This window comes from Rhinolophus ferrumequinum, chromosome 20 (assembly GCF_004115265.2).
Source record: "Rhinolophus ferrumequinum isolate MPI-CBG mRhiFer1 chromosome 20, mRhiFer1_v1.p, whole genome shotgun sequence".
NCBI lineage: Eukaryota > Metazoa > Chordata > Mammalia > Chiroptera > Rhinolophidae > Rhinolophus > Rhinolophus ferrumequinum.
In genome coordinates, this window is record NC_046303.1 from 900,161 (window position 1) to 923,330 (window position 23,170).

A 23,170-nucleotide genomic window follows, 5' to 3' on the forward strand; every position below is an offset into this window, starting at 1 on the left:
TTCTCAGAGTCCGTCTGGCTGGACGAGGTGCCCTGGCGCTGGAGCTGAGGACCACAGTCATGGGAATTCTTGCGACAAGAGCAGGGAGGGGACAACAGTGGAGCCTGGATCATGGTGCCAGGCTCAGCCACAAAGGCCAATTGAGGGAATGGGATGCCTCTCCCACTGTGGCCCCCTGTGTGAAGTGACAATAGTCTCATTGAGCTCTTGGGGAGAAATGCACATTCTTACCATTTTTATTATCTACTTAATTGAACAGAAGAATTTCAGAGAGGAAATGGGACTGTGCTGTTTGCAGCCACTTAACTCTTGGTGTCCAGGCAAGTCGTCCTTGGGACAGGCTTGAGGATTCTCTTCCCCAGGTTGAGGTCACACCCAGAACAGCCCGTGGGCTGTGTGGGGACCATGGTGGGCAGTTTACTGCCACCCCCTTTCCCAGCCCCGAGCCACCGTTCACGGGGGAACTTCATTTCCTGTGTCTTGGCCGTGCATCCCAGGCTCCTGGGCCAGTCACACACGGTCCTCTCTGAGGGACTTCCCAGGAATGACGAGCCCCCAGGAGGCTGTGTCTCTCATAGCTGTGAGGGAGACAGCAGCTCCCTGCAAGTGGAGGGCAGCACGTCTCGGGGACAAACGAGATCTGCTGAAGGAATGGCCACTGTTTGCCCAGGAGCTGCCCCAGAGGGGCCACCGCTCTAATGGCCGGTCAGGCTCCCTCTCGGAGACCTCGTGAATCTGAGTTCCAGTGAAGAATGTCACATGACTTAGCTGCTCAAAACTGTGGGTGATTTCAAATTTTCCCAGCTGCCGTGAGGCTGCAGCAGATGCAGGTGGCACACGTAGGTGCAAGGCGCCTGTTATCAGCGCTTGTCTTTCCCACAAGCAGATGCAACAGTGCTGGAGGGACGTCTGTCCTTCCTCCCGACCCTCGGTCACAATCTGCAGATATCACCAGCCACGACGCCACCAGGCGGCTGGCAGAAATGACACCCTGCCCTCCGGAAAGCGCGAGGCCACCCCTGTTCCTCGGCAGCTCCCTCCCTAGGACCCTCTTGTCCTACAGAGACTTAGAGGTCGCGGCACTTCCGGGGTGTGTAACACAGGGCAGCCCTGCTGTAACTCGGCTCCTGGGGAGCGGCGCCCTCATGCCCCCCTCAGGCCCCGCCGCACACAGGACTCGGAGCCCTGTCTGCCACGCACCTTGTTCTCTGGAGATGTCCGCCTTGTACCAGAACCTGGAGGTGTCTTGCACGAAGCTCACGGACACGTGCTTATCGCCTGGATTATCTGCAAAACAGAATTTAAAAGCAGGCATTGTGCAGGGCGTTTTATTGCTAGCTCTCACCTCCCAGGGAACTAGAAGGTCAGAGTCCCCACCCCGGGGTGTAGGGTGTAGGGTCTCCGGAGAAGATGAGTGCCGGGAGCAGGACAGACAGCAGGACTCTGTGACCAGGACCACGCAGCACGTGACAGCGGCGCATGGTCAGAAGGCGGGAGCAAACAGAACTAGCCGGGGGTGCTGGAGGGTGCCAGGGTCATCTTCCCATAATCTGAAATGGCTCATCATCAAATTGCGAATAAAAGCATTTCATTAAAGAACAGAAGTTATTCTGAACAAGCAGGATGCCCACTGAAAAGAGAAGCACGGCGGGAACGGTGGGGCCTGCTGTCGGAAGGAGTCTCAGCTGTGGGGACGGGGACACAGAGGACGGACACACCCCTGCTGCTCCGTCGGCGTCCCCCTCCAGGCGCCCAGCCCAGCACCAGCGGTGGCACTGGCTCCTTCCTTAGTGAAGACGGTGGGTCCCGCGGAGGAGGGGACACATACCTGGGCAAGGAGCCACTGCCTCGGGCGGCTTGGGGAAGTCGGGCAGGACGTTGGGGAAGGGAATGCTCATCGTGCTCCCGCTGTGGGGGCTGGAGAAGCCGCTGGACGACGGCGACACGGAGCCGAAGGAGCGGTCCCCCTCCGAGGCCCGCTTCTTCTCGGGAAGCGGCGGCTGCCCGGGCAGGGGCAGGCCCTGGCCCTGCAGGACGGGGCTGTGGTGGCCGCCGTGTCCAGGCGCCACCGTGAGAAAGCTGTGGGGCAGGAAACCATTGTCGGCAGCTGCTGCCGTCCGCGGGGTGCCGGGGGGCTGGGCCACTCTGTGGGAACTGGCCAGCAGGGCCCCAGGGTCCTCCCTGGGGGGCAGGCCCAGGAAGGCCTGGCCGCTCGGGGGGCCCAAGGCTTCCGGCAGCTCCACCAGGGAGAGCTCATGGCTGTGGAAAGAGGCTGTGAGCTCGGCAGGCAGGAGATGCGGCCGGCCGGCGCCAGGGCCGTCCTTGCTGGGACCCGGGAACTCGCTGGCGCAGAGAAGGCTTCCTGGGGGCCGGCTGCTCCCCAGCAGGGCCCGTGTGGCTTTGGGGCTGGTCTCCACCCACTGGTGCTCGGCGGAGGGCACGCTGTTCAGGAGACAAAGCAAGCGTCAGAGAGGATCCCAATCCATGGAGGGGCCAACAAATGAGCCACGGGCAGCATGTGAGCAAGGCACAGCCACGGCCGGCCCCAGGGCAGCCCCTCCACAGTCCCTCGTGGGTACAGTGCTCATGTCATGGACCCCCAGCCGCCCCAGCCACCTTTGCTCTTCAACTAGACAAGGCCCTCCCGTTCTGTAACACGAAGCTCCATGTGTCACCAACTTGGAGCTGCCCAGACCGTGCCCAGCACCCGGCCAGCGTCTGTGCACCTGGGGACTGGCGCTGACCCCTGGTCCCACCACACCGGGCACAGGTGTCAACCAAGCTGTCATCAGCTGCGGCTTAGGGTCTGCTTCTTGAAGAGCCCACGGCCTCCAGGTACAACTCTGTCCCCCATTTTCTCCTTCTTTCCCTGATGCCTAATATGGGCACCAGGCTGTCAGTGTTCAATGAGGGCTCGCTGGACAAACCAGCTGACTGGGGGCACGGGGGAGAATATTGGAAACTACTCCACATGCAGGGATACAGAAAGTTGGCTGACAAACCACCCGATTGCACACGCGTGTTTAGTTCACTAGCAAACACTCATGTGTTGTGTGTGGTGTCACATCCACACAGAAGGGAGAAGAGCCGAGGGGTTCTCTGGGGAGCACTGAACCCACACGAGCAGCCCTGGGACCAGCTTGCTCTGAGCCACGGACTTGCTCCTTTGTGAAATAGAAACAGGATATTTCTCTCCGTCACGGCCCCTCTTGTCTGCCCTTCTCGTCCCACCGAGTGTCCCTCTGCTCTCCCAACAGCATCACAAATTCCATGAGCCTGGAGGCAGGCCCGTCCTGGCCGTCAGGCCCCCGCACCCCCGCCCAGCCCCAGCTCAGACAGCCCTCCCCTGGCACCTGCTCCTTCACGGGCACTGTCACCAGACGCCAGGTGGAGGTGAGCTCCCGTGCATCCTGCCTGTTAACAGTGACGCGCTCAGGACTTTCCTTCACAATGTACATCTGAAGAGTGACAGCTGTCATTCCACAAAGGGGCCCGGGGTCATTTGCAGGACGAGCCCTGGCCGGCCTCTCACGGGCTGGTGTGCGGGCCTGTGGCTGCAGCCTGGGTCAGTACCTGTCCCGCCGCTGGCTGGGGCTGCTGCTGGACACTGTGCAGGAGGACGTGAATGCCCGCTGGAAGGAGGGCGCTGTGGGCACGTCCGCCCGGAGCACTGCAGGTTTGGCTCCCACGGGGCTCTCTGACATCCCCACGGCGTGACCGAGGACCTCAGGGCAGCCTCGTGGTTCTGTGGCAATGACACAAGAGCAGAGGGACCTGGTTACAGGACTCGGGGAGCCTCAGCCTGGGCCCTTCTTCCTGTACGGTACGGTGTCACTTCTGAAGCTTCCTGCTGCCAAAGGAGGTACAGACCCCACCGAGCAGGGGAGCATTTCCCAAACTCGAGTCACCCAACGTCAGTCCCTCACCACAGCGTCCAATACGGTACCGTGAGCTGTCATCCTCACTGTGCTGCCCATGAGGCCCTGTGACCCGGGAGGGGAGCACGATGTCACCACCTGCAGACCAGTCTACCCGGACCGACTACTGAGCGTGTAGCCGACCCAGGCCGTTTGTCACTTTAGAAAGGGCCAGGCCTTCCCTCTGCAAACTGGGAACTCGGCTCGCACCTGGGTCCCTGCTTTCTGGGCACACTTCCCCCCTCCAGTACGGCCTGGCCCTGGTGTCCTCGCCCTGTGAGGTCCAGTGACCACCCGCTGGGCCCATCGCGGCAGATGAGAAGCCCAGAGCCTTGAACACCTGCCTGTGTGACCGCATTCCACTCACGAAACGCCCACCACGCCCAAGGCCCAGCATCTCCGTTATTTCTCGGTATTTTTGAAACCTTGTCTATTTTTCTAAGTAAGCTTTAGAACTGGACAAATGTACAAATATCATACAATAATACTGTGAGAAACACAGGTCATTTTGCTTTCTGCTTGAAAGCCACGGAGGACTGGTAAGAGAATAGAAAAGCCAAGAAACTCCGCATCACTCATATGACTCAGTCCTGGGACGGGACGGCACTGAGGGGCATCACGGCCATGGCAGTTTTGCCCGACACAGACCCATTCGGGAGCATATGGCACAAAGGCCAAACGGAAGCCCATAGTCAAGGGAATCCCACGGGTCTGGGGAGACAAAAACTGGGGAGCAGAGCTCCAAGGCAGCCAGGGCATGAAAGGCAAAGAGCACAGAGGAAAGGGACCACAGAGAAAGGACTGGCACGCTCAGAGCAGTCTCCCCTCCAGGTGTTACTGACTCCGAAGCTCAGAGGCACAGGGCCAAAGCAGGGTGACCACGACAGCAGTGCTACCGAGAAACGTCAGATAAGAGGGATCTGGGCACTCTCGTGGTGGGGCTGAGAACGAGACTCAGCACTCAGCACCTCAGCTAGGAAGAGGGGCCACTGCAAGCACAGCAAGGACCCAAGGAGAGGTCCCTCGAGGCTGAAGCCTGGGAGTACAAGTTCCAGGAACAGATCAGCCCTGACCGGATCTGATCAGCCCTGACTGGATCTAAAAAGCCTGCCTCAAACCAAGTCCCGTCCTTTCTGAGGGATTCAACAGCCTCAGAGCCTGCCTCCATCCTTCCATCCATCCTTCCATCCATGTATCCATGTATCCATCCATCCATCCATCCATCCATCCATCCATCCATGTATCCATCCATCCAACCAATCATTCATCCATCCATTCTTCTATCTATCCAGCTAGCTAGCTAGCTATCTCTATATGTCACTTATCTTCTATTTATCATCTATCTATTCATCCATCTATATAATTTTTGGATGCAATATCAAATATTTAATTAAAAAAAAACTGATGAGCAATGCCAGGTAATAGCACAAAGAAATGAAAATTAAGAAAAAAAGTAAAGACAGAAAAAACACCCAAGCTGATAAAAAAATTGGAATTTAAAGACACAGATTATAAAATAACTAAAGTAGAGATGTTTCAGAAAATAGAAGAAAAGGTGGAGAATTTCACCAGACCACTGGAGTACATTAAGAATAATCAAATAGAAATCCTAGAACTTCAGAACACAATGAAATTAAGCATTTGGTGAAAGATTTATCAGATTGACACAGCAGAAGAAATGATGAGTGATCTGGGAGATAAACCAGGAAAATACCCAGCCAGAAACACAGAAGAAAGAGTATGAAAAATACAGAAATGAGCATAAAGACATATGGGACGCGATGAAAACTAACATTCGTGTAGGTGGAGTCCAAGAAGGGGGTGGAGAAATTGAATGAGGCAGAATGCTGGAAAGATGTTTACTGAGAATTTCCCCAAACAGACTAAAGAAATCAAGCTGCATGTTAAAAAAAAAAAAATCCAAGAAACTTAAGCAAGATAAGTAAAAACACTACATACATTCACATAATAGTAATACTTATGAAAGTCAAAGACAAACTTTAAATACAGCACCTTGTCCAATTTGCGGGAGGGCGAGAGTCAGTTTCAGTGTTAAGTTTATTAAACATTTGGTAAACTGTTCACTATAGAAAAGCCCACTGCTAATGTTCCATTTGTACGAACCACACTGGAAGCCCCTGGGAGGGGCTCCGTCTCCCGAGTGCAACTGCCCCCAGAGTGGGCTGCGTGGGTGCCACCAGGGTGGCCCGGTGGGTGCCAGCGTGTGGACACGCCCGCCTGCGTGCCTCCTGTTGCCCTTGCCTGACAATTCCCGGAGCAGACCCAGTGTTCTTACTACACAGTGCACAACGGCCCCGCGCCCCAGGAGGACATTCCCCACTCAATGTCCTGAAGTGAATGTTTAGTTCACCAGCTGCACAGTTCAGAGCCACCCTTCAATCCCTCCGACCCAAGCTGGGAGACAAATGCCAAGGCATGGTTTTCAGATGGCTCTGCACCAGCACCAGCACCAGCACATCCCATCTTGACGCTAAAATAACATCTGCAGACACGGAGTGTATTTGCTGAGTACCTGCCAGCTGTCAGTGCAGAGCGGGGAGTGGGCTCCCTCTGGGGGTGGGGGGTGAGCACTTGTCAGAATGAGGAGATGAGGAGACAAAGAGACAGGATGTGAGGTGCAGCCTGAGAGCTTCAGATAACTGCAGGAGGAATGCTTCTGTCTGGGGAGAGCTGGAAAGCTTCCTGGAGGAAGTGGCATGTGATGGAAGCCGGGAAGGATGGGTGGGAGTCTGACAGACTAAAGGATGCGACATGGGTGCAGGGCCCCCTCTGTGGGTTCTGTGCTCACAGGGCAGGAGCTGCCCCTGGACACTGCAGGCCCCACCACTGAGCTGGCCGCAGGTGGGGGCCCAGGTCACTCGGGCTATGAACGAATGAATGAATGAGTGAACGAGTTAGCAGAGGCTTGGAGGTTGAAGGGAAAAGGACAGGGCCGGGAAAACAGAGGGAGCATAGGTCAAGGGGTGGCCTGAGGTGTGGGAGGACAGAGGTGCCCACAGCCCCCAGGGCCCCACGCAGGGGCACAGGGTCAGAAACGGCTCATGCCCGCGTGGCACAGCCCAGGCAGCAGCACCCACTTGTGGGATCATTAGCTCCCAGGCCTGCCAGCTCCATTGCCCCCCGTGGTGCTGTGGGCTGCACACCCCGTGGGCACAGTCCCAGAGTCACCAGCACCTCGACAATCCGTGCCACACTCTCATGGCGCCTGAGACATCCACCAAAGGAGGTGACAACAAAGGAAACAGGACCCGCTCTGTCCTGTGATCACGCTGCCTGTTCCCCAAAACGGCAAGCACAGCGCCTCCCACACAAGGGCCTTGCTCACAGCTCAGGGCCAGCTCTCGGCTCAGTCCTGCCCCAGGCAACAGGACTCAACCCTCCATCCGGAGAAGGGCAGTCCAGGATCTTGGCCCACCTGGCCCCAGCCTGGGACTCAGGCGCTCAGATGCGTGCAGCTGGCGGCCACCACCACCACCACCCGGCCTGCGTGTGGCCTCAGGGGGACTGGGGCACAAAGTGGGTGCTGACTACTGTCCCTGCTGGGGATCGAGAGTGTGAGAACAGGGACCCCACAGGCCAGAGGAGGACAGACAAATGCACCAGCTCCGTGGGTTGGACCATAGACCACAAATCCCACTGCACGGATTCACCTCACTCCTAGGAACATGCTCGTCCTATGAGCAGAATGCGCTGTGCTGTATTTTGCACACTTGTTGTTCAGCTAATTGACAGGTGAAATTTCTAAGAGGACAACTGTCCGTGGCCCAGCTGCCTGTTCGGGTTCTGGCCTCTGTCTCAGGTCTGGACCAAGGAGGCCGGGGCGACTCGGAGGTCCTGCAGGTGACATGGGAGGAAGCGGCCTCTACGTGACTGTGCCTGGCCGGCCGTCTCCGCTCCGAACGCGGTGAGCACTCGGGTCCTACACCAAACCCACAGGGCTGCAGGGCAGGCAGACATCTTCCTGGGCCACACCTCCCCATGGGGATGAGCATACAGGTTGGGGGACAAGCCCACACGAGGGCCCCATGCACGGCACAGCCCTGCTGCCCCCCTGATCTGGGCTCCCAACACACGCCTCTTTCAGGACCCTGTACCCTCCCCGCAAAGCTGCACTTCTGCCCTCCCTCACCATGTTCTCACTTCTACCCCTGCCTGTGATCACACAGAGGACGCAGAACGCCCTCCGTGCTTAGAAATGCAAACCCCTCACTTCTGGGATTGTCCCCAGTGCCAGCCGGTCCTGGTCTGCAGGACGAGGGCGCCCTCTCACTCTGGGCCCTCGGACACAGCCCGGCTGTTCTCCCCTCATCCCCTTCCTGCACTTCCTTTGCCCAGAACAAGGGTCAGCGGGTCACAGGCTCCCTTCCACAAGGTCTATTTTTATGCTGTGTTGGAGCTGCAGCAGGAGGTCTGTGGGAAGCCGGATACCATTCACTCCCCACTGTCCTCTATTTACCTCACACATAACTTAACAGGAAGAACGGGACCCCCTGGCTCACTGTCCTCTAAAGCCCCTGTCTGCCCGACAGAGTGAAAACTGAGGACTTACCCCAACATCAAGGTTTATCCAAGTACAGCTGGGATCTTGGGTGCAGGAAGCACAACTTACTAACAAAGTCAGGGCATGTGACATTAAAAAAAAAATCAGCATTTCCTTGTCTTCCTGGTGACATTAAAAGTCTTACAAAGGCATAAAAATTAGTCACTCATGTATTAATTCTGTTAACAATTACAAATTACCATTAAGCTTTTTATAAGACCTTTAAAAACAAAATAAATTTAACTGAAGTCAAGAGTACACTTGCCTATCCAAAGAAACTTGAGTTTTGTTATTTAACTGCCCAAAAGTCAGCCTCAACCTTTGACACGTAATAAACAGGCAGAATCGCAATAAACTTGAAGGAGTGAGTGAGGATTTCTATCAGTCCATGATCCATTTTGCTCTTTCTTCCATCTATTATCTCATCTTCCACCCACAGCTATCCATCTATGACTCCTTCACGTCCGTCTGTGATGTGTGTACCTCGAGGGTCTCCTCTCCCAGTTCCACCTGGGAGGTTGTACTTAACTAGGAAGCTCCCTTCACCACTTGAGAGCTTTTAGCAAATGTTTTATCCCCTCCTCTCACTACATTTCTAGGGGTGAGATCTGGGGCTGCCAGGAGGGAGAGCCGTGACCCCAAGTCCCAGCCTGGCTCTCTGCCAGTCCTGGACCGCTGGACCCAGGCCAAAGCTTGGGACCTTCAGGTCCTGATCTCGACAGAACCGCACCCGTCAGGCTCAGTTCAGACGATTTCCAGGGCCTCCTCCCGTTTGTCTACGTTGGTGGACTGGTGGTTTTCCACGGTGATTTGCTCTGTGTCCCCTTTCCTTGTTTCTTGTCTCTGCTCTAGATTTTCGCTTTCTGGTTACCACGAGGTTTACACAAAACATTCCATAGATAAAACAGTCTTTTTCCTGCTGGTTAGCTCTAAATGTAAAGTATCGTTTTAAGAAAGCAAGACTTTATATGGGGAGTTCGATAGGTTTTTTTTGTTGTTGTTTGTTTGCGTTTTTGTTTTAAGGGGGTCCTGATCTTATAATTCTTCTGTTCTTTTTCTCTGAACAACAGGCCATTTAACCAACCTTCTGGAAAGCAAAGGAAAGAAAGATGGGCGGGGAGCCAGATAGAATGAGAATTAATTAGTGAAGACTGGAAAAGTACAGGCCATTATATGTGTTGTTGTTGTTTTAATGAAAAGCAAAGGGCTGCATCTCGGGCCGCACAGACAACCCCAAACACAGAAGGAAATGAGGAAGGACCCCAATGCGGTCACTTCCTCGGCCTTGAGTTCCTTCTCTTGGAACCCCTTCCGTCCAGTCACATAATACGGATGTGTTCTATGGCAGGAGGTATCCAGGTTTCATAAGCTCCAGGGAAGTGCACACAGGATGAACTGGCTGTTCTAGAAGCATCCGACGTCCTCACTGCCCGACGGGGTGGGTGTGCCCAGCCAGCGCTCTACTCGCGGTCCCTGTTAACAGGGTGACCCTCCTGGAAGTCCTTATCCACACCGGACGGATCCCTTCAGAAACACAGGCAGTGTCCCTTTTACCCAGTAACAGAAACAAACCAGGACACGCAGAGCAGTAGTTCATGACACTGGGGACCCTCTTTCCTCTTGTCCTTTGAAGACGTCCCCCTTCTTGGCGGAGGTTCGGATTCACACATGCTGGACTGAAAGCACATTCGCCTCACTTTGTGGGTTCCGGGTAGGGAATTCTAATGTGGAATTCCCTTCACACTGAGGGTTTGCAAAGCAGTTTCTACATTAAGATGCACCAGGCGAGGCCAGTGTCTCCAATGGGCCCTTAGCAACCCGTGAACGCGGCAGCTGGCACAGTGGCGTCGTGAGAGCTCTCAGGGACACACTGCCGCCCGGCTGCTGGTTCAGAAGAACGGTCTGGGGCTGAGGTCCTGGGTTCCTGGGAGTGGCACGTGGAGCTGGGACACCAGGGGTAGGAGTGAGGCCTGGCGCCTCCAGGCCTGAGGCCAGAACCACCCTCCGTGCTCACCTGAATTTCCCTTTCTTTTCCAGTTGTGGTGAAGCGTACTTCACATAAACTTCGCCATCTTTATTAAGTGTACAACCTGCTGGCACTGAGTCCAGTCACACTGGGGCAGCCGTCACCACATCCATCCACAGAACTGTCATCCCGCAAAGCTGAAACCGTCCCCACTAAACCCTGGCTGCCCCTCCCCCCCAGCCCTGCCACCAGCACCATCGACTTTCTCCCCGACGAGTCTGACCGCTCCAGTGACCACACAGAAGTGGAACCTCAGAACCTTAGGTCCCCGAGGTCCATCTGTGTTAGAGCAGGTGTCAGAATTCCCTTCCTCTCTACGGCTGGCAGCACTCCACTGTGTGCAGGAATCACATTCTGTTTGTCCCTTCATCCCTGAACAGACATGTGGGTACCTCCCAGCTCTAGCTCCAGTGAACATCCCATGTCCTTTGTATTCCTTTAGCCACTTTGATTTGGGGCTTGTTGCTTGCAGCAGAAAGCAGCCCATGGACACAGCCCTTGGCTGAAACTCTAGCCAGTGGGAAGGGAGACGGAGAAGAACGGGCCTGGGGGTGGGGGTCTGACTCCCCTGAGGCCCCCCTCGTACTGAGCCACCAATCCAGAGATGGCGTTTCCCAAGCAGAGGGAAAAGCTGTGCCACTCGCTCAGAGGGGACAGGCCGGTGAAGAGCATGATGCGAGGTGACCCAGCTTACACGGGAATGGACGCGCTGCTGGCGGAAGGCACAGACCCTGTGACACGCTGCCCAGCCTGAGTCAGTGACGTGGCCGGACCCCGACCCCTGTGTGGGTGCAAGTCGCAGGGGCCCAGGACGACCCCCGTCCCATAGCTGGGCCTTGCTCCTTCCTTCCCCCTTCAGACAGATTCCCAGCCAATCTGGCTGCTTTAAAAGTGGGACGAGGACACACAGTAACTTTGCCACAGACCTTCTAAAGAAAGGTCACTTCAGTGCCCACACTGACATATGAAGCCTGAGGGATGTTTTCCAGGATGACAGCTCCCTGCCATCCAGACTGCACGGTGGAGATTGACAGCCAGGACGCTGCTGGAATCTCTCATTGCTCTTGTGTGGCCGGAGAACCCTATTTCCTAGAAAGATTTAATGGACATAATTCCAAGGACCCTCACCTGGGCCCTGGGGGCCCGGCCCACACAGTGGGGACCCTCAGCAGCTAGGGGCACGCATCCCCCGATTTCAGAAGCCAGAGTCTGCTGTTCGCAAGGCATTTAGCTGCTGAGATTCTAGCCAGGCCCGAAGCGGGCAGCGGTGTCCTCGCCCTGTGTCCCATCTGAGCCATGGAGAACGGCCGTGTGACAAGCTTGAGGCAGAGCTCCGGGAGGGGAACGCAGTGACCTTGCAGGGGACGCACGCCTCCTCACGCCTGTCAGCCTGGCCCCGTCCGTCTGCCCGTCTGTCTGTGTCACTACAGCCCTGTCCAGAGCTGTCAAGGAACTCCAGGGCATTCCAGAAGGTCCTTTATCTGCACTCAGTCACCCAGGCAACTTTCTGTCCTAGTGATCCCACGCCTTCTGCCCAGCTAAGGCGCAATCACAGCCCAGGCCCAGGCCTCCCTCTTCATCCCGCTCTCGCCCACTCTGGGTTTGTAAAATCCTGTCTCATTTTATGGATCTGGTCTGGCTGGTACCCACCCACCTTTCCCGAGACGCCCACCTGTGGCCCCTGAGGCTACCAAGTGTCAAACGCCAGACCACAGGCACGGCCCCAGGCCAAGGTCACCTTGCTATGTAGTGGCCGACCTGAAGCTGAGCTGCTCTGGACTTTTCAGTCCAGGGCTCTTATGCGTACATTCTGGAGGGCGGCAGGGGGATGGGCTGTGTGGGCTGTGACCGCGGTGTCTGGACGCCTGTTCTTAGATAAATGGTGGTCCCGCTGCCTCGCGATCATAAGAGAATGTGTGGAGTCAGGACAGGCTCAGGCGGGTCTTGTGTAGAGTGAGTGAGAGGAGCTCCCAAGAGGGGGCTCTGAGCTGACGGCGGGGAGCCCAGCACCGGGAAGGGGGGACCTGACACCCCTCACCACTCAGCCTGCCCACCTGGGAGCCCGGCACCGGGGGCTAACACCCCTCACCACTCAGCCTGCCTGCCCGTCCAGGGCCCGCTCCACTGAGCAGCTTTATACTGTTGGGTTATTTACCGTTTCCTTAAGATACAGGCAGGGGAAACTGAGTCAAAGAGAGAAAGACAAGTGGGCAGCTGTCAGGCTGAGTGTCCATAAATGGTCCTTAGTGAGCCACTCTGTGTACCCAGAGCCCCCAGTCATCACACCTGAACTATACGCGGGTCTGGCTGTCGCCACACTCTCGGTGCAGCTCTGTGGCAGCTGCAGGAGCTGGTCGACGTCCTCAGCTTTCCAGTTCCAGGTGTCTCAAAATGCCCTACCATCCTAGCCCCAATGCACGGTCGCTTTCTTTATAAAGATAATAATGGAAATAAGAAGAATGGCCGCTCCCAGCCGAATGCCCATTGCGTGCCTAGCACTGCGAAGCCGTGTGCACGTGTCACCTGACCTGCTCCTGGTGAAAACCTTCCTGTGGGCACGAGGACAGTGGTTCTGGAGACCAGGCTAAGAAACTTGCTCAAAGGCGGCCAGCACATCTCCACAACTTGAAAGGAGGCTACACTTTCTCCAGGAGACATCTTCGCCACCATCAGGAAGATCTCAAAGTCAGGGGCCGAACTGAATAAAAGAACCCTGCCCTGAAGTGGCTGCCTCTTCCCGCAAACACACTCTAACGCCCCGAGCAGGACGAGGACGCACAGGAGAAGGTCGGGGCGCTGAGTGCTGCCCATGGCCCTGGGCCTGTGGGTTCCACTTAGAAAGCCCAGGCTGCCTGCGGGAAGCCCCTCCGGAACCGGGCCACATGCCCCCGGAGGGAGGGGGCTACGTCCCTCCTAGTACACACCAACCCAAACTCTCTTAATCTCACCTCTGGGGTTAGAAAAATAGCTCCATCCTGCTCACACAATTTCTAATAAATGATACACATTTGAGATTCATGGAAAATTGTTGTGGTGCATATAAACGTGTGCAAAACACAGGAAACATGTGAACAGACACCGTCTTCCATTCAACTGCAGAGACATGTCACCATCCTCAGGGGAGCAAACGGGGGACACTCGGGCAGGGAGTGACAGAGAGGCGCTGCCCGCTGGGGCTTATCTTTCTTCCTGCCTTCGCACAGCCTTTTCCACAGCGCAGTGTGTTGGGGTTCCCCCCTCATCGTCCACATCCTTCCAGCTAACACACACACGTGGTGTGACAGCAGAATTCGCGGCCGGACACGGATGCCCCACCATGGCCACTATGATCTGGGCACCTGCCCTGCCCAGGCCACCCCGAGAGCTGGGCCCACGCCCAGTGGCTCACCTCGGACATGTCAGGGGCAAGACTCAGGACGGACCTACACACTTCCCTCGGGAAGCTCTCTTGATGTGAGCAGGTTACTTTGGTGGCTGTAGGTCTTGTGTGACAGTAGTGACTTGTTTGGGACAACAGTAACTCTCATTCTGAATCCCCAACTTGGCTCCTGACGCCTGCTTGCAGCATTTAAGAAAACTGTCTCCTTGGAGGTGTGCGAGAAAACTTGGAGGACACAGCCAGGGTGGAGGGGACGGCCAGGGGTGGAGGGGACGGCCAGGGTGGAGGGGACGGCCAGGTGAAGGGGGCGGCCAGGGGTGGAGGGGACGGCCAAAGGTTGAGGGGACATGCCAGGGGTGGAGGGGACGGCCAGGGGTGGAGGGGACGGCCAAAGGTGGAGGGGACATGCCAGGGGTGGAGGGGACGGCCAGGGGTAGAGGGGACATGCCAGGGGTGGAGGGGACGGCCAGGGGTGGAGGGGACGGCCAGGGGTGGAGGGGACAGCCAGGGGTGGAGGGGACATGCCAGGGGTGGAGGGGACATGCCAGGGGTGAAGGGGACAGCCGAGGTGCAGGCGACAGCCCTGGAAGGAGGCAGCACATTTTCTGGTTTCAGCACAAGAATGCCGGGCTGGAAGAGGCCTCCGGAAAGCCGCACATCTGTGAGCCAGGCTCCCTCCACCCCGTGCGTCTCGCAGACAAAGCGGCTTTTCTTCTAGAAGGAGCCCCAGGCTCCGGAGCTGGGTGTTTGGACCCAGAGTCTCAGGGCCCTGAGGGCTGTCACCAAGTGACAGGGACACTGGGAAGAGTCTTCTTCTTCCCAATCCAGACTGGCTCCTTTCGGACTAGCCTGGGGATCCCTAAGCCCACCTCATCCCAGCCTCCGTCCCCTCCCCCACCACCGGAGATCAGGTTTCAGCAGCAAAGGGAAGTGGCCTGAACACTGTGGGCCGGGACTGAGCGCCGCTGCTTACCTGGGTGCCCCGGGGCGCCGGTCAGTCCATGGAAGGGCCCTGAACGCCGAGGGCCGGGGGACGCGCTGTGGGCGAGTCCCCAGCAGTGGTGAGCGGAGAGGGGTGTCCCCCACCCACCGAGGCAGGGCAACTCTGCGTCCCAGTGTCCTGGGGGAGCTGGGGTGGGAAGCAGGGCAGCCGCCTCCCAGGAGGCCCATTCGGAGGGTGGCCGGGAGAGCGGGCAGGAGGCGAGTCCCAGGCTGGCCTGGCGGCCTGGGCTGTGGCGCCCGCCCAGTCAGGGCCTCCCCGCCGCGGTGGCCCCGCCTCACTCAGCTGCACAGTTTGCTTCCTTTGCGTTTCTACCCCCTTTTCCTCCCCACCCCCTTAATCTCTTGCAATCTCCCAGCTGAGATCCTCCTCGGCTTTCTTCCAGTCCTGGGGCCAGTGTCACCCAAGGGACAAGCAGCTGGCGAAGGGGAGAAGGCCACCCAGCCAGGCCTAGGACAGCCGCCCACTCAGGACCTGCCCCTCCAGTGCCACCTCCCCCAAAGCGGACCCGCTTCCCTGGGATGCCATGCTCACAGAAGAGAAGCCTCTGGCAACCACCGCAGCCCCCGATCAGCTCCTACCTGCCAGGGTCCCCTGGATGGGGACATCACCTGTCACCTGGCCCGGGCCACCATCCTGGAGGCTCTTGACTCCATCCCCTGCCCAGGGCAGTGGGGGATCTCCCTCCTGTCACTGCCCTGCTCAAACCCTACAGGTTTTTCTGGTGGCAGTGGGTTCTGACCCGCCGCCCAGACCCCACCTGCAGAATCTCCAGCCACTCAGCCTGAGCACCTGGCTGGTGGCCCATTCCACCAACAGGCTGTTGGCAGGTCTAAACACCTCTTCTCGCTCATGGTGTTTCTATCTGAAAGGCCAAGCTCTCCTAGCCAGCTGGTAAAGAACTCCTATGCATTCTTCAAAGCCCATTTCAAATGACCCCACATTTATACAGGACTTGGGACTCCATCCCCACCAGTCAGGTGGCAGGATGTGCTCCATTCCTGGTGGCCTGAAACCCGACAGGAACGAGTCCACATGGTAAAGAAGAGGTCTTTGTCCTGAGTGTGGCTTTCAAGACACAGGACAAAGCTCCAGGGCAGACATGCACATCCCGAGCTTTACAGCCACGAAGGGGCACAGGCCCACTCAACCGGCAAGTCCGAGCACTGGCGCCACCTCCCTGAAGTCCTCCTGCAGACGAGGTCCCACATCCGTTCCTCCCAGGAAGTCCCTTCTTGCTCATGGGCCAGCACTGTGTCCAGCAACCTGAGATGGACCAGGCATGAGCACACGCAGGCTTCCAGCATGGCAGCTGACCACTCGGCACAGCGGCCGCCCGCCCAGCCCAGCGCCACCCTCTGACCCACTCATCCACCTGGTCCAGGCGGACAGGTACATGCCCTCAGCGGGAGGGACAGGAAGGCCCGGGCCCTCCCCCAGGTCCAGCAGGGCACTCCTGTGGTGTTTACGTGTTTACTGCCTTCAGGGCAGCAGAAGATCTGCCAGAAATGCCTGACTTCCGCCCAGAGCGAGCTCCGCAGAACACGGACCGGCCTTTCCCAAGGGCCCGTCACCCCCTGAACAGAGGAAGGCGACTGTCGTGTGGCCAGGGCCAGGAAGGGCAGTGCCGGATGGACGGCGCTCCTCAGGGTGGGTCCTTCCCTTGGCCTGCAGGCACACGGGGTGGGCGGGGCCCATTTCTGAAATGCCACCTCTGTGCTCTTTGTCTAACCACCTGTGACCAGAGCAGCCGTGGCTGGGCGGTCTAGTCACTTAGGATTCTTCGGCAGATCTGTCTGCCCTCTCCTGTGCCCTCGGCTGGGCTGGCACCACAGGGAGGAGATGATTTCGCGGCTGTGCTCTGAGGGCCAGCAATTGTGCTGATGAAAACTCACATTTGGGGAACTCGTCCCCTGAAACTGTGCTGCCCCACTTGGTACTAGGACCTGCACCACCAGAAGGGGGCACCCACGGTGCCCACGGCGCTGGGCCCTGGCAGGGTCACCACATAGCCTGGAGGAGTCAGGGACAAGTGCAGACCCCACCTGAGTCACCTGCAGTGCCCCGTCTGCCTGGTGTTCACTCCGTGATGGCCCCAGGTCTCCCTGGCCACCGGACTTAGGATGTGACGGAACCAGGGTGCTGTGACGGAGGCCTCACGTGCTGCTGAAGAGAAATGGGGCTTCCCAGTGTGCAGGAGGGCGGGTCAGGGACAGAGGACACCCCCAGTGACTGCACGTATCACTTCAGCAAGCGCTCTGCCCAGAAAAAGGAAGGGCAGAGGGATCTCAGGAAGGCTCCAGTGAGCAGGCAGCAGGGGGAAGCCTGGGGCGCTCCCGGGAGGCTGTGCTCAGGTGACCCAAGTGAACGGTCCGCAGAGAGGGAGTCGCACACAAGCCCGCCTCCCACAGCCTCGGTTGCACTCCCACTTCACAGCGGCCCAACCTCCCGGTCCTCATAGAAATGACACATGCATCCGTCTTTGTCACCCAGCGAGACCTGAGGGCACACAGCTGCCCACAACGCCCGTCGAGTGCTTCCTGGGCCCTGGAGCAGCGGAAAAGGCCTCCTCTTATCCCAACTATGGGTTCTCACTTGCTGGGCTCTTGGTTTTCCAGAAGCTTTCTCTTTCTCTACACATGCACATATGAAATGCTCAGAAAGCCGGACGCCTCCACCAGGCACAACCACACACACACACACACACACACTCACACGGCACACATAACCACACACACACACACACACATAACCACACACATGGCACATGTGTGTGTGCTGTCATGTGTTCTTGAGAACACACTAAAGTGTGATAGGATTTGAACCAAACACAGATGCTTCTTTACCTGATTGGGATGTCTGTCAAGGACGCACCTTAATTTGGGGTCACTGGGTTTCCTTGTGAACACCAGGCCAGGCCACAGCCAGTTACAAAGGGCGAGAGGCAGGTGGCAGGTCTACATCTCCACATCCCTCAGTGACTAGGACGGCTGACCCTTCTCCAGAGTCACGATCCCAAATCTTCCCAAGTGAGTCCAGCAAAATGTAGCATTTTACAGCCCAGAATGCAGCCTGAGGTGGCAGCGTGACAGGCTATCTGTCCCTGCCCTCTCCCACCAGGCTGGGAGCTGCTGTCCATGTGGGGCCAGGGCTCGCAGGGCTTTCGGGAGAAAGGTAAACGGTGCGGGCGGCACTGGTGAGCACTTCCAGAGCGAAACACCACCAATTCTGCCTACCAGGCCGCTACGCATTTCCCGAAGTCGTCCCAGTAGCCGGGGTGGCCTGGCCACCGCCTCATGCCTTCAGGGACAAGCACAGCCTGGGCTGTGGATTCTGGGTCCCGTCTGCCAGGCCCAGCCTGTGCCAGGCCCAGACTGACGGATTCTCCGATCCCAGAGCAGAGCTCATTCTGACACACAGTGTGGCTTCACTGACGAGGGGCCTGCAGCTGAAAAGCTGCATCTCGAGATCAACTCCGGCACGTCATTGTGCATGTACGCTGACACATTCCTTCCTTTCGGAGACTGTCCCCCAGCACCATGCCCACACAGCTGTAGTCACTTGGGCTCAAGCTGCCTCAAGAGTTGCTGCAGTGCGTGCAGGACGGTGGAGATGTGGACCCCAGACGCTGTCACCACGCCCCAGGGCCCCCTGCCTCCCACAGTAGAGCAAACACCCGCTGGCAGGTCACAGTCATGTGTCCATGCTGAGATTCGAGAACAGCCCACCAGAGGGGGTGACATGAGCTGATAAATAAATTTAGAGGAACAAAGATTCCTCTAAACCAAAAGCAAGCACACAAGACATGGCATTCATCACAGTCGGGAAATGGCTACTCATGTGGGGACGAGGTGCCGTGCTGTGTGCCAGCATCTGGTACTTTCCGAGCTCCAGGCACTCACGGCAATGAATGTCCCTATCGTAGCCGACCGCTGAGCGCACCCACACAGCAGGGGCGCTCATTGTTGAGCACACTTTTAGGCAGTCCCATGCCTGCTGCCATGCTGCCAATGTGGGGTGCAGGGACAGCAGCTGCTGCCCCCGCCAGTTATTTGGGGTCACTAGTCACTGCTGTGCACAGATCGCAGAGCAGAGCAGGACACGCGTGCACAGGTGTGAATGTTCCACACGCACCCACACATGTGCGTTGAGCACACACGGAGGTGGGCGTGTTCCCAGGCTGTGCAGAGGCAGAGCCATCCAGGGTGTCGCACACGCTGCACAAACGAGCTTTTGTCCCCACTCTAAACACTCTCATTAAAAGGTCACAAAATTTCCAAAGAAAAGCGATTCGGCTACAGGAAGAAGGCGGAGGACTTGTGGAAGCATTTTACAATTTGTCAAGCTTTGAAGAGTGACAACTTAAAAAAAGAAAGGCAAAAATAAAGCATCGCCTCCAAGTAACCCCAAGCAACCCCTCCCCCCACCGCCCCAACAAGACCTTCCTGAATTCCTCTTTGCTTCCTCCTCTGGCAAACGTCTCCCTTCTGCCCTTTGAAGCCAGTCCCAAGGGTCAGCTCTGCACAACTGCCAGCACTGAGAGCAGGGTGAGGTTGTGGAAGCTCCCCTGTTGTTTTGCTAGGAGTTGTTGGTCATGAATGGGTGTGAATTTTGACAAATACTAGTTTGTATCTATGACATAATCATGAAAGTTTTCTCTGTTCGCACATTCAAAGGGTTCTACATGGCCGGATTTTCAACGGTCAAACCAGCATTGCATCCCTGGAGTGAACCCCACTTGTTCACAATGCGTAACTGCTTGTATGTTACTGACTTCCATTTGCTTATATTTCCCCACGGATTTTTGTGTCTGTTCCTAAGGGCTAAAGGTCTAGTTCTGGAGCTGTTTTTGTCATCGCCTGGTTTTGGTATCAGGACGACATCAGCTTCATAAAATGAACTGGGCTGTGTTGTCTCCTCTTCTATTGTCTGGAAGGGACGGTATGGAACTCACACTCCGTGGTCTGTAAATGTTTGTGGAATTCTCCAGCTTTAACTGGCATTTTTTTTTAATTCGTCTGGCTTTAACCACCCCTTGCTGAAGGACAACTGGGTTGTTTCCAGCTTGGGGCCATTAGAAACAAGTGTGTGACGCATTTGCGTGAACCCATCATCCACATCCCTCTGCCGTCACAAGTGTTTCCCGTGAGCCTGCCCTGGTGATGTGGGGTCTGAGGGCTCCGTGTCAGAGGGCAGGTCCCGTCCAAACCCACTAAGCACGTTCCCATTAGCCATCGATCCTGGTCGACTGGGCTGGGGCGGGGCTGCAATGGAGGCAACGACCCTTTGCTTGCTCCCATCTAAATTATTAAAATATAGAAGAACAGACACATGGCTACATCTGTTGAATCTGTGCTAACACACACGGGAACACAGACACGCCTTCTCAGGCACCAATCACGTCACACACAAGCACTCGCAGGAACACTGCACACAGCTCTCTGACCCACATTTCCATGACACCTGCCAAGAAAGGGGGTCAGTTTAATTGCTATGCGCTGTGTATGCTCGGTGTACAAGCACCTCTGGTCCTAAAAGCATAAAGGAAACTTTGGGAGAAAGATGGCCTTTCTGTTAAAACACACCTGCCTCTGGTTTTCTCTGGAGGAAGACAGGGAACGGCGCTCGCTGTCACCCCCAGCACCACTCCTGGGTAAGCACAGGCTTTAGCCGTGTCAGTGCCCCACTCCCAGACCGAGCCTCGCGACCGTTCGCGGGCACACTCACGTGCCTTCAAGGCAGAAAAGCTGCAGCGTAAAGAATCCACAATTACGGAGCAGAGTGGTGTTTGAAGTACGGGGGCTTTAACTACATCTCCTCTCCATCTGCCGAAGGTCACACCGCCCGGGACTCTCGGGGAGAGTGGCAAACGCGCCCCAGGAAGGGTGCTGAGGAACACCACCAGCGCCTGCTTTACGCCTCCCCCAGGCGGTGCTTCGCGCACACGGAGCCCAGGATGGAAAGTGCAATGCACTTTCCGACAATGCAACAGACCCGTCCCAGACATCAGCGCTCCCCTGGGGAGATGCAGGACAGGGGCCAGCACGGAGGACGTACGGTCTGTGTGACCGGGCGCGGGCAAGGGCTGCCTGTGCCATGCAGACCGCTCTGTGGGCTCTCCTTCCACTGTGAACGGCCAGCAGTTCCTTCTTTCAACTCCAAGTGATGCCACACGGAGCTGAAAAATACTGACGCTGAGCTGCTGGGCCCACCCTGACCCACCCAGAGGACACACGGCACTGGTGGATGACAACCCAGTGGGCTGTGCCCTGCAGTTTCCCAGGTGACAGCCACCCTCACTCATGTGGCTCTCAGATGTGACAGACATGGAACTATTTCTCCGTGAAGGCCACCTAGAGCCGAGGGTCGCAGGCGGGTGTCTTACCATGAGCTGCTTTGTACAGACCGCTGGCGCTGCCCATCTGCTGCTCAGGCGGGCTGAACGGCGGGTAGTGTGGGGGCGTTGTCACTGGAAAAGAAAGCAAAGCAACGAGCTGCTTCAGTCCCTCCCGGAAGGAAGGTGGGGACGCGCAGAGGGAGCTTGGCTTCTTCCTTACCGTACGGTGTTTGTGGAGACACGGGGAATGCTGGCGTGGGGGACAGAGGCTCACTGCCATTCTTGGTTGGAGAGAAGATCCTGCCATCGACCCCGTCGAGGTCTGGGGGGTATGCAGCGATGGCCGTCTGGAAGTGGCACGGGGAGCGGGGAGTCAGGTGCAGGCTGCTCCAGGTGGGAGGGGCCCTGGCTAACACCCCCCCACCCCACCCCGGGTCAGCCATGTGTGAGCATGAGGACAGGAGGCGGAGCTCAGAAACTACAGCATGGGAGCCTGTCCTGCTCCCAGGCAGGGACAGCTGGAGAAAGCGTAGCTCCAGCTAACGGGTGGGACAGGCAGAACCTGAGCACAGTGCGGGGAAAGGGAGGGTTTTTATCGTTCAGTGAGAGCAGCAGGGCAGAACCATCTGTCCCAATGCTACGGTCACAGGTACGTAAAACATGCCACAAGTTGGACACGCAAGCGTAGCTACAAAGCGGGACGGATGGACCCCAAAGGTCCGCACTGGGTTGTTCATGTGCTAAGACCGTGAGTGACTGCTCTTGTCTATTCCGGGTCCACCTTTCCTGCCTTGAGAACAAACAAAGCCTTAATTTGAAAAAACCCCTTGTTTGGGGGTTTGCCGGCTTGTCTCACTCAGTCTGCTTAAAAGCCTTAACGACGCCTCCTAGAAGATGCTCTGTGGTGTCCCCACAAGGTGACATGTCCACCTTGAGCCACCTGCTTCCTGCTTCCCTCGGGGACCCCAAGGGTCTGGACAGAAAGTCTGTTTGCCCTTTGCTGCTGGCGTCCACCCACTGAGCCCCCGTGACCTCTAACCTCACAGCCCACCACCGGCTTCACTGCTCATCTCCACACTACAGGTCAGAGCACAGGCTCAGGTGGCCGGGACTACACATCTGCCTCAGGGAAAAACCACACCTGTGAGACAGGGGCAGGCCGTAAGGGGACCTCGATTTGGGGCAGGGCTGTGGTGTGGCTCCAGGGTGGCGGTCGTACCTCTTTGGCTTCTGCTGGAGAGAGAAAAGCTGCCAAGCTCGGGGCCTGCTCTGCTCCGGTGGTGCTCACCCACCCGCATCTGGAGAAGGCTGGCTGTCCTCCAGCATTGTTGTCATACTGCCCAAGGCTCAGCTTCCGGAACCTCCTGCCCAGGGGCTCGTCACCTGAGGAGACCATGAGGACAGACACATATGGGCTGCCGGCACTTTCATCCAAATGGGGCCCCGACTTTGAAATTTCTCAAAGTCACTTTTTATTTCCAGTTCCAGAACATTCTCTTCACCCCCAAAGGAAACTCCGCCCCCATTAGCCACTCCCCCAGTCCCTGGCACCCACCAACCCACTATCTGCCTCTGGATTTGCCCACTCTGGACATTTCCTGTGGATGCGACCATATGACATGTGTCCTTTGGGGTCTGCTTCTCTCACTCGGCATCATGTTTTGTCGGCTCATCCAGTTACTGTCTGGACTGATCTCTGCTCATTTCCTATTTCTCTCAGTCTTGGCTCCGTGAAGGGTTCTGTCCAACTGGCTCCCCAGTGTGTGCAACACTGTGCACAATAAGTACTCAGGGAACAACAGGGAGGAGGGCACTGCCTGCACACAATAGGTGCTCAGGGAACACCAGGGAGGAGGGCGCTGCCTGCACACAGTAGGTGCTCAGGGAACACCAGGGAGGAGGGCACTGCCTGCACACAGTAGGTGCTCAGGGAACACCAGGGAGGAGGGC

General features: G+C 57.1%; 1 protein-coding gene across 3 annotated transcripts in view; it reads right to left on the reverse strand.

Moving 5' to 3' along the window:
- Positions 1–23,170, reverse strand: part of TNS3 (tensin 3) — a 170,596-nt gene that overhangs the window by 18,314 nt on the left and 129,112 nt on the right. For all 3 annotated transcript variants that reach the window (XM_033088708.1, XM_033088707.1, XM_033088706.1), the window contains 6 exons: positions 22,440–22,603; positions 21,441–21,567; positions 21,269–21,352; positions 3,574–3,745; positions 1,829–2,442; positions 1,201–1,287 (listed from right to left, as the gene is read on the reverse strand). In XM_033088708.1, coding sequence (XP_032944599.1) covers positions 1,201–1,287; positions 1,829–2,442; positions 3,574–3,745; positions 21,269–21,352; positions 21,441–21,567; positions 22,440–22,603 — 1,248 coding nt within the window. The remainder of the gene's footprint in view (positions 1–1,200; positions 1,288–1,828; positions 2,443–3,573; positions 3,746–21,268; positions 21,353–21,440; positions 21,568–22,439; positions 22,604–23,170) is intronic.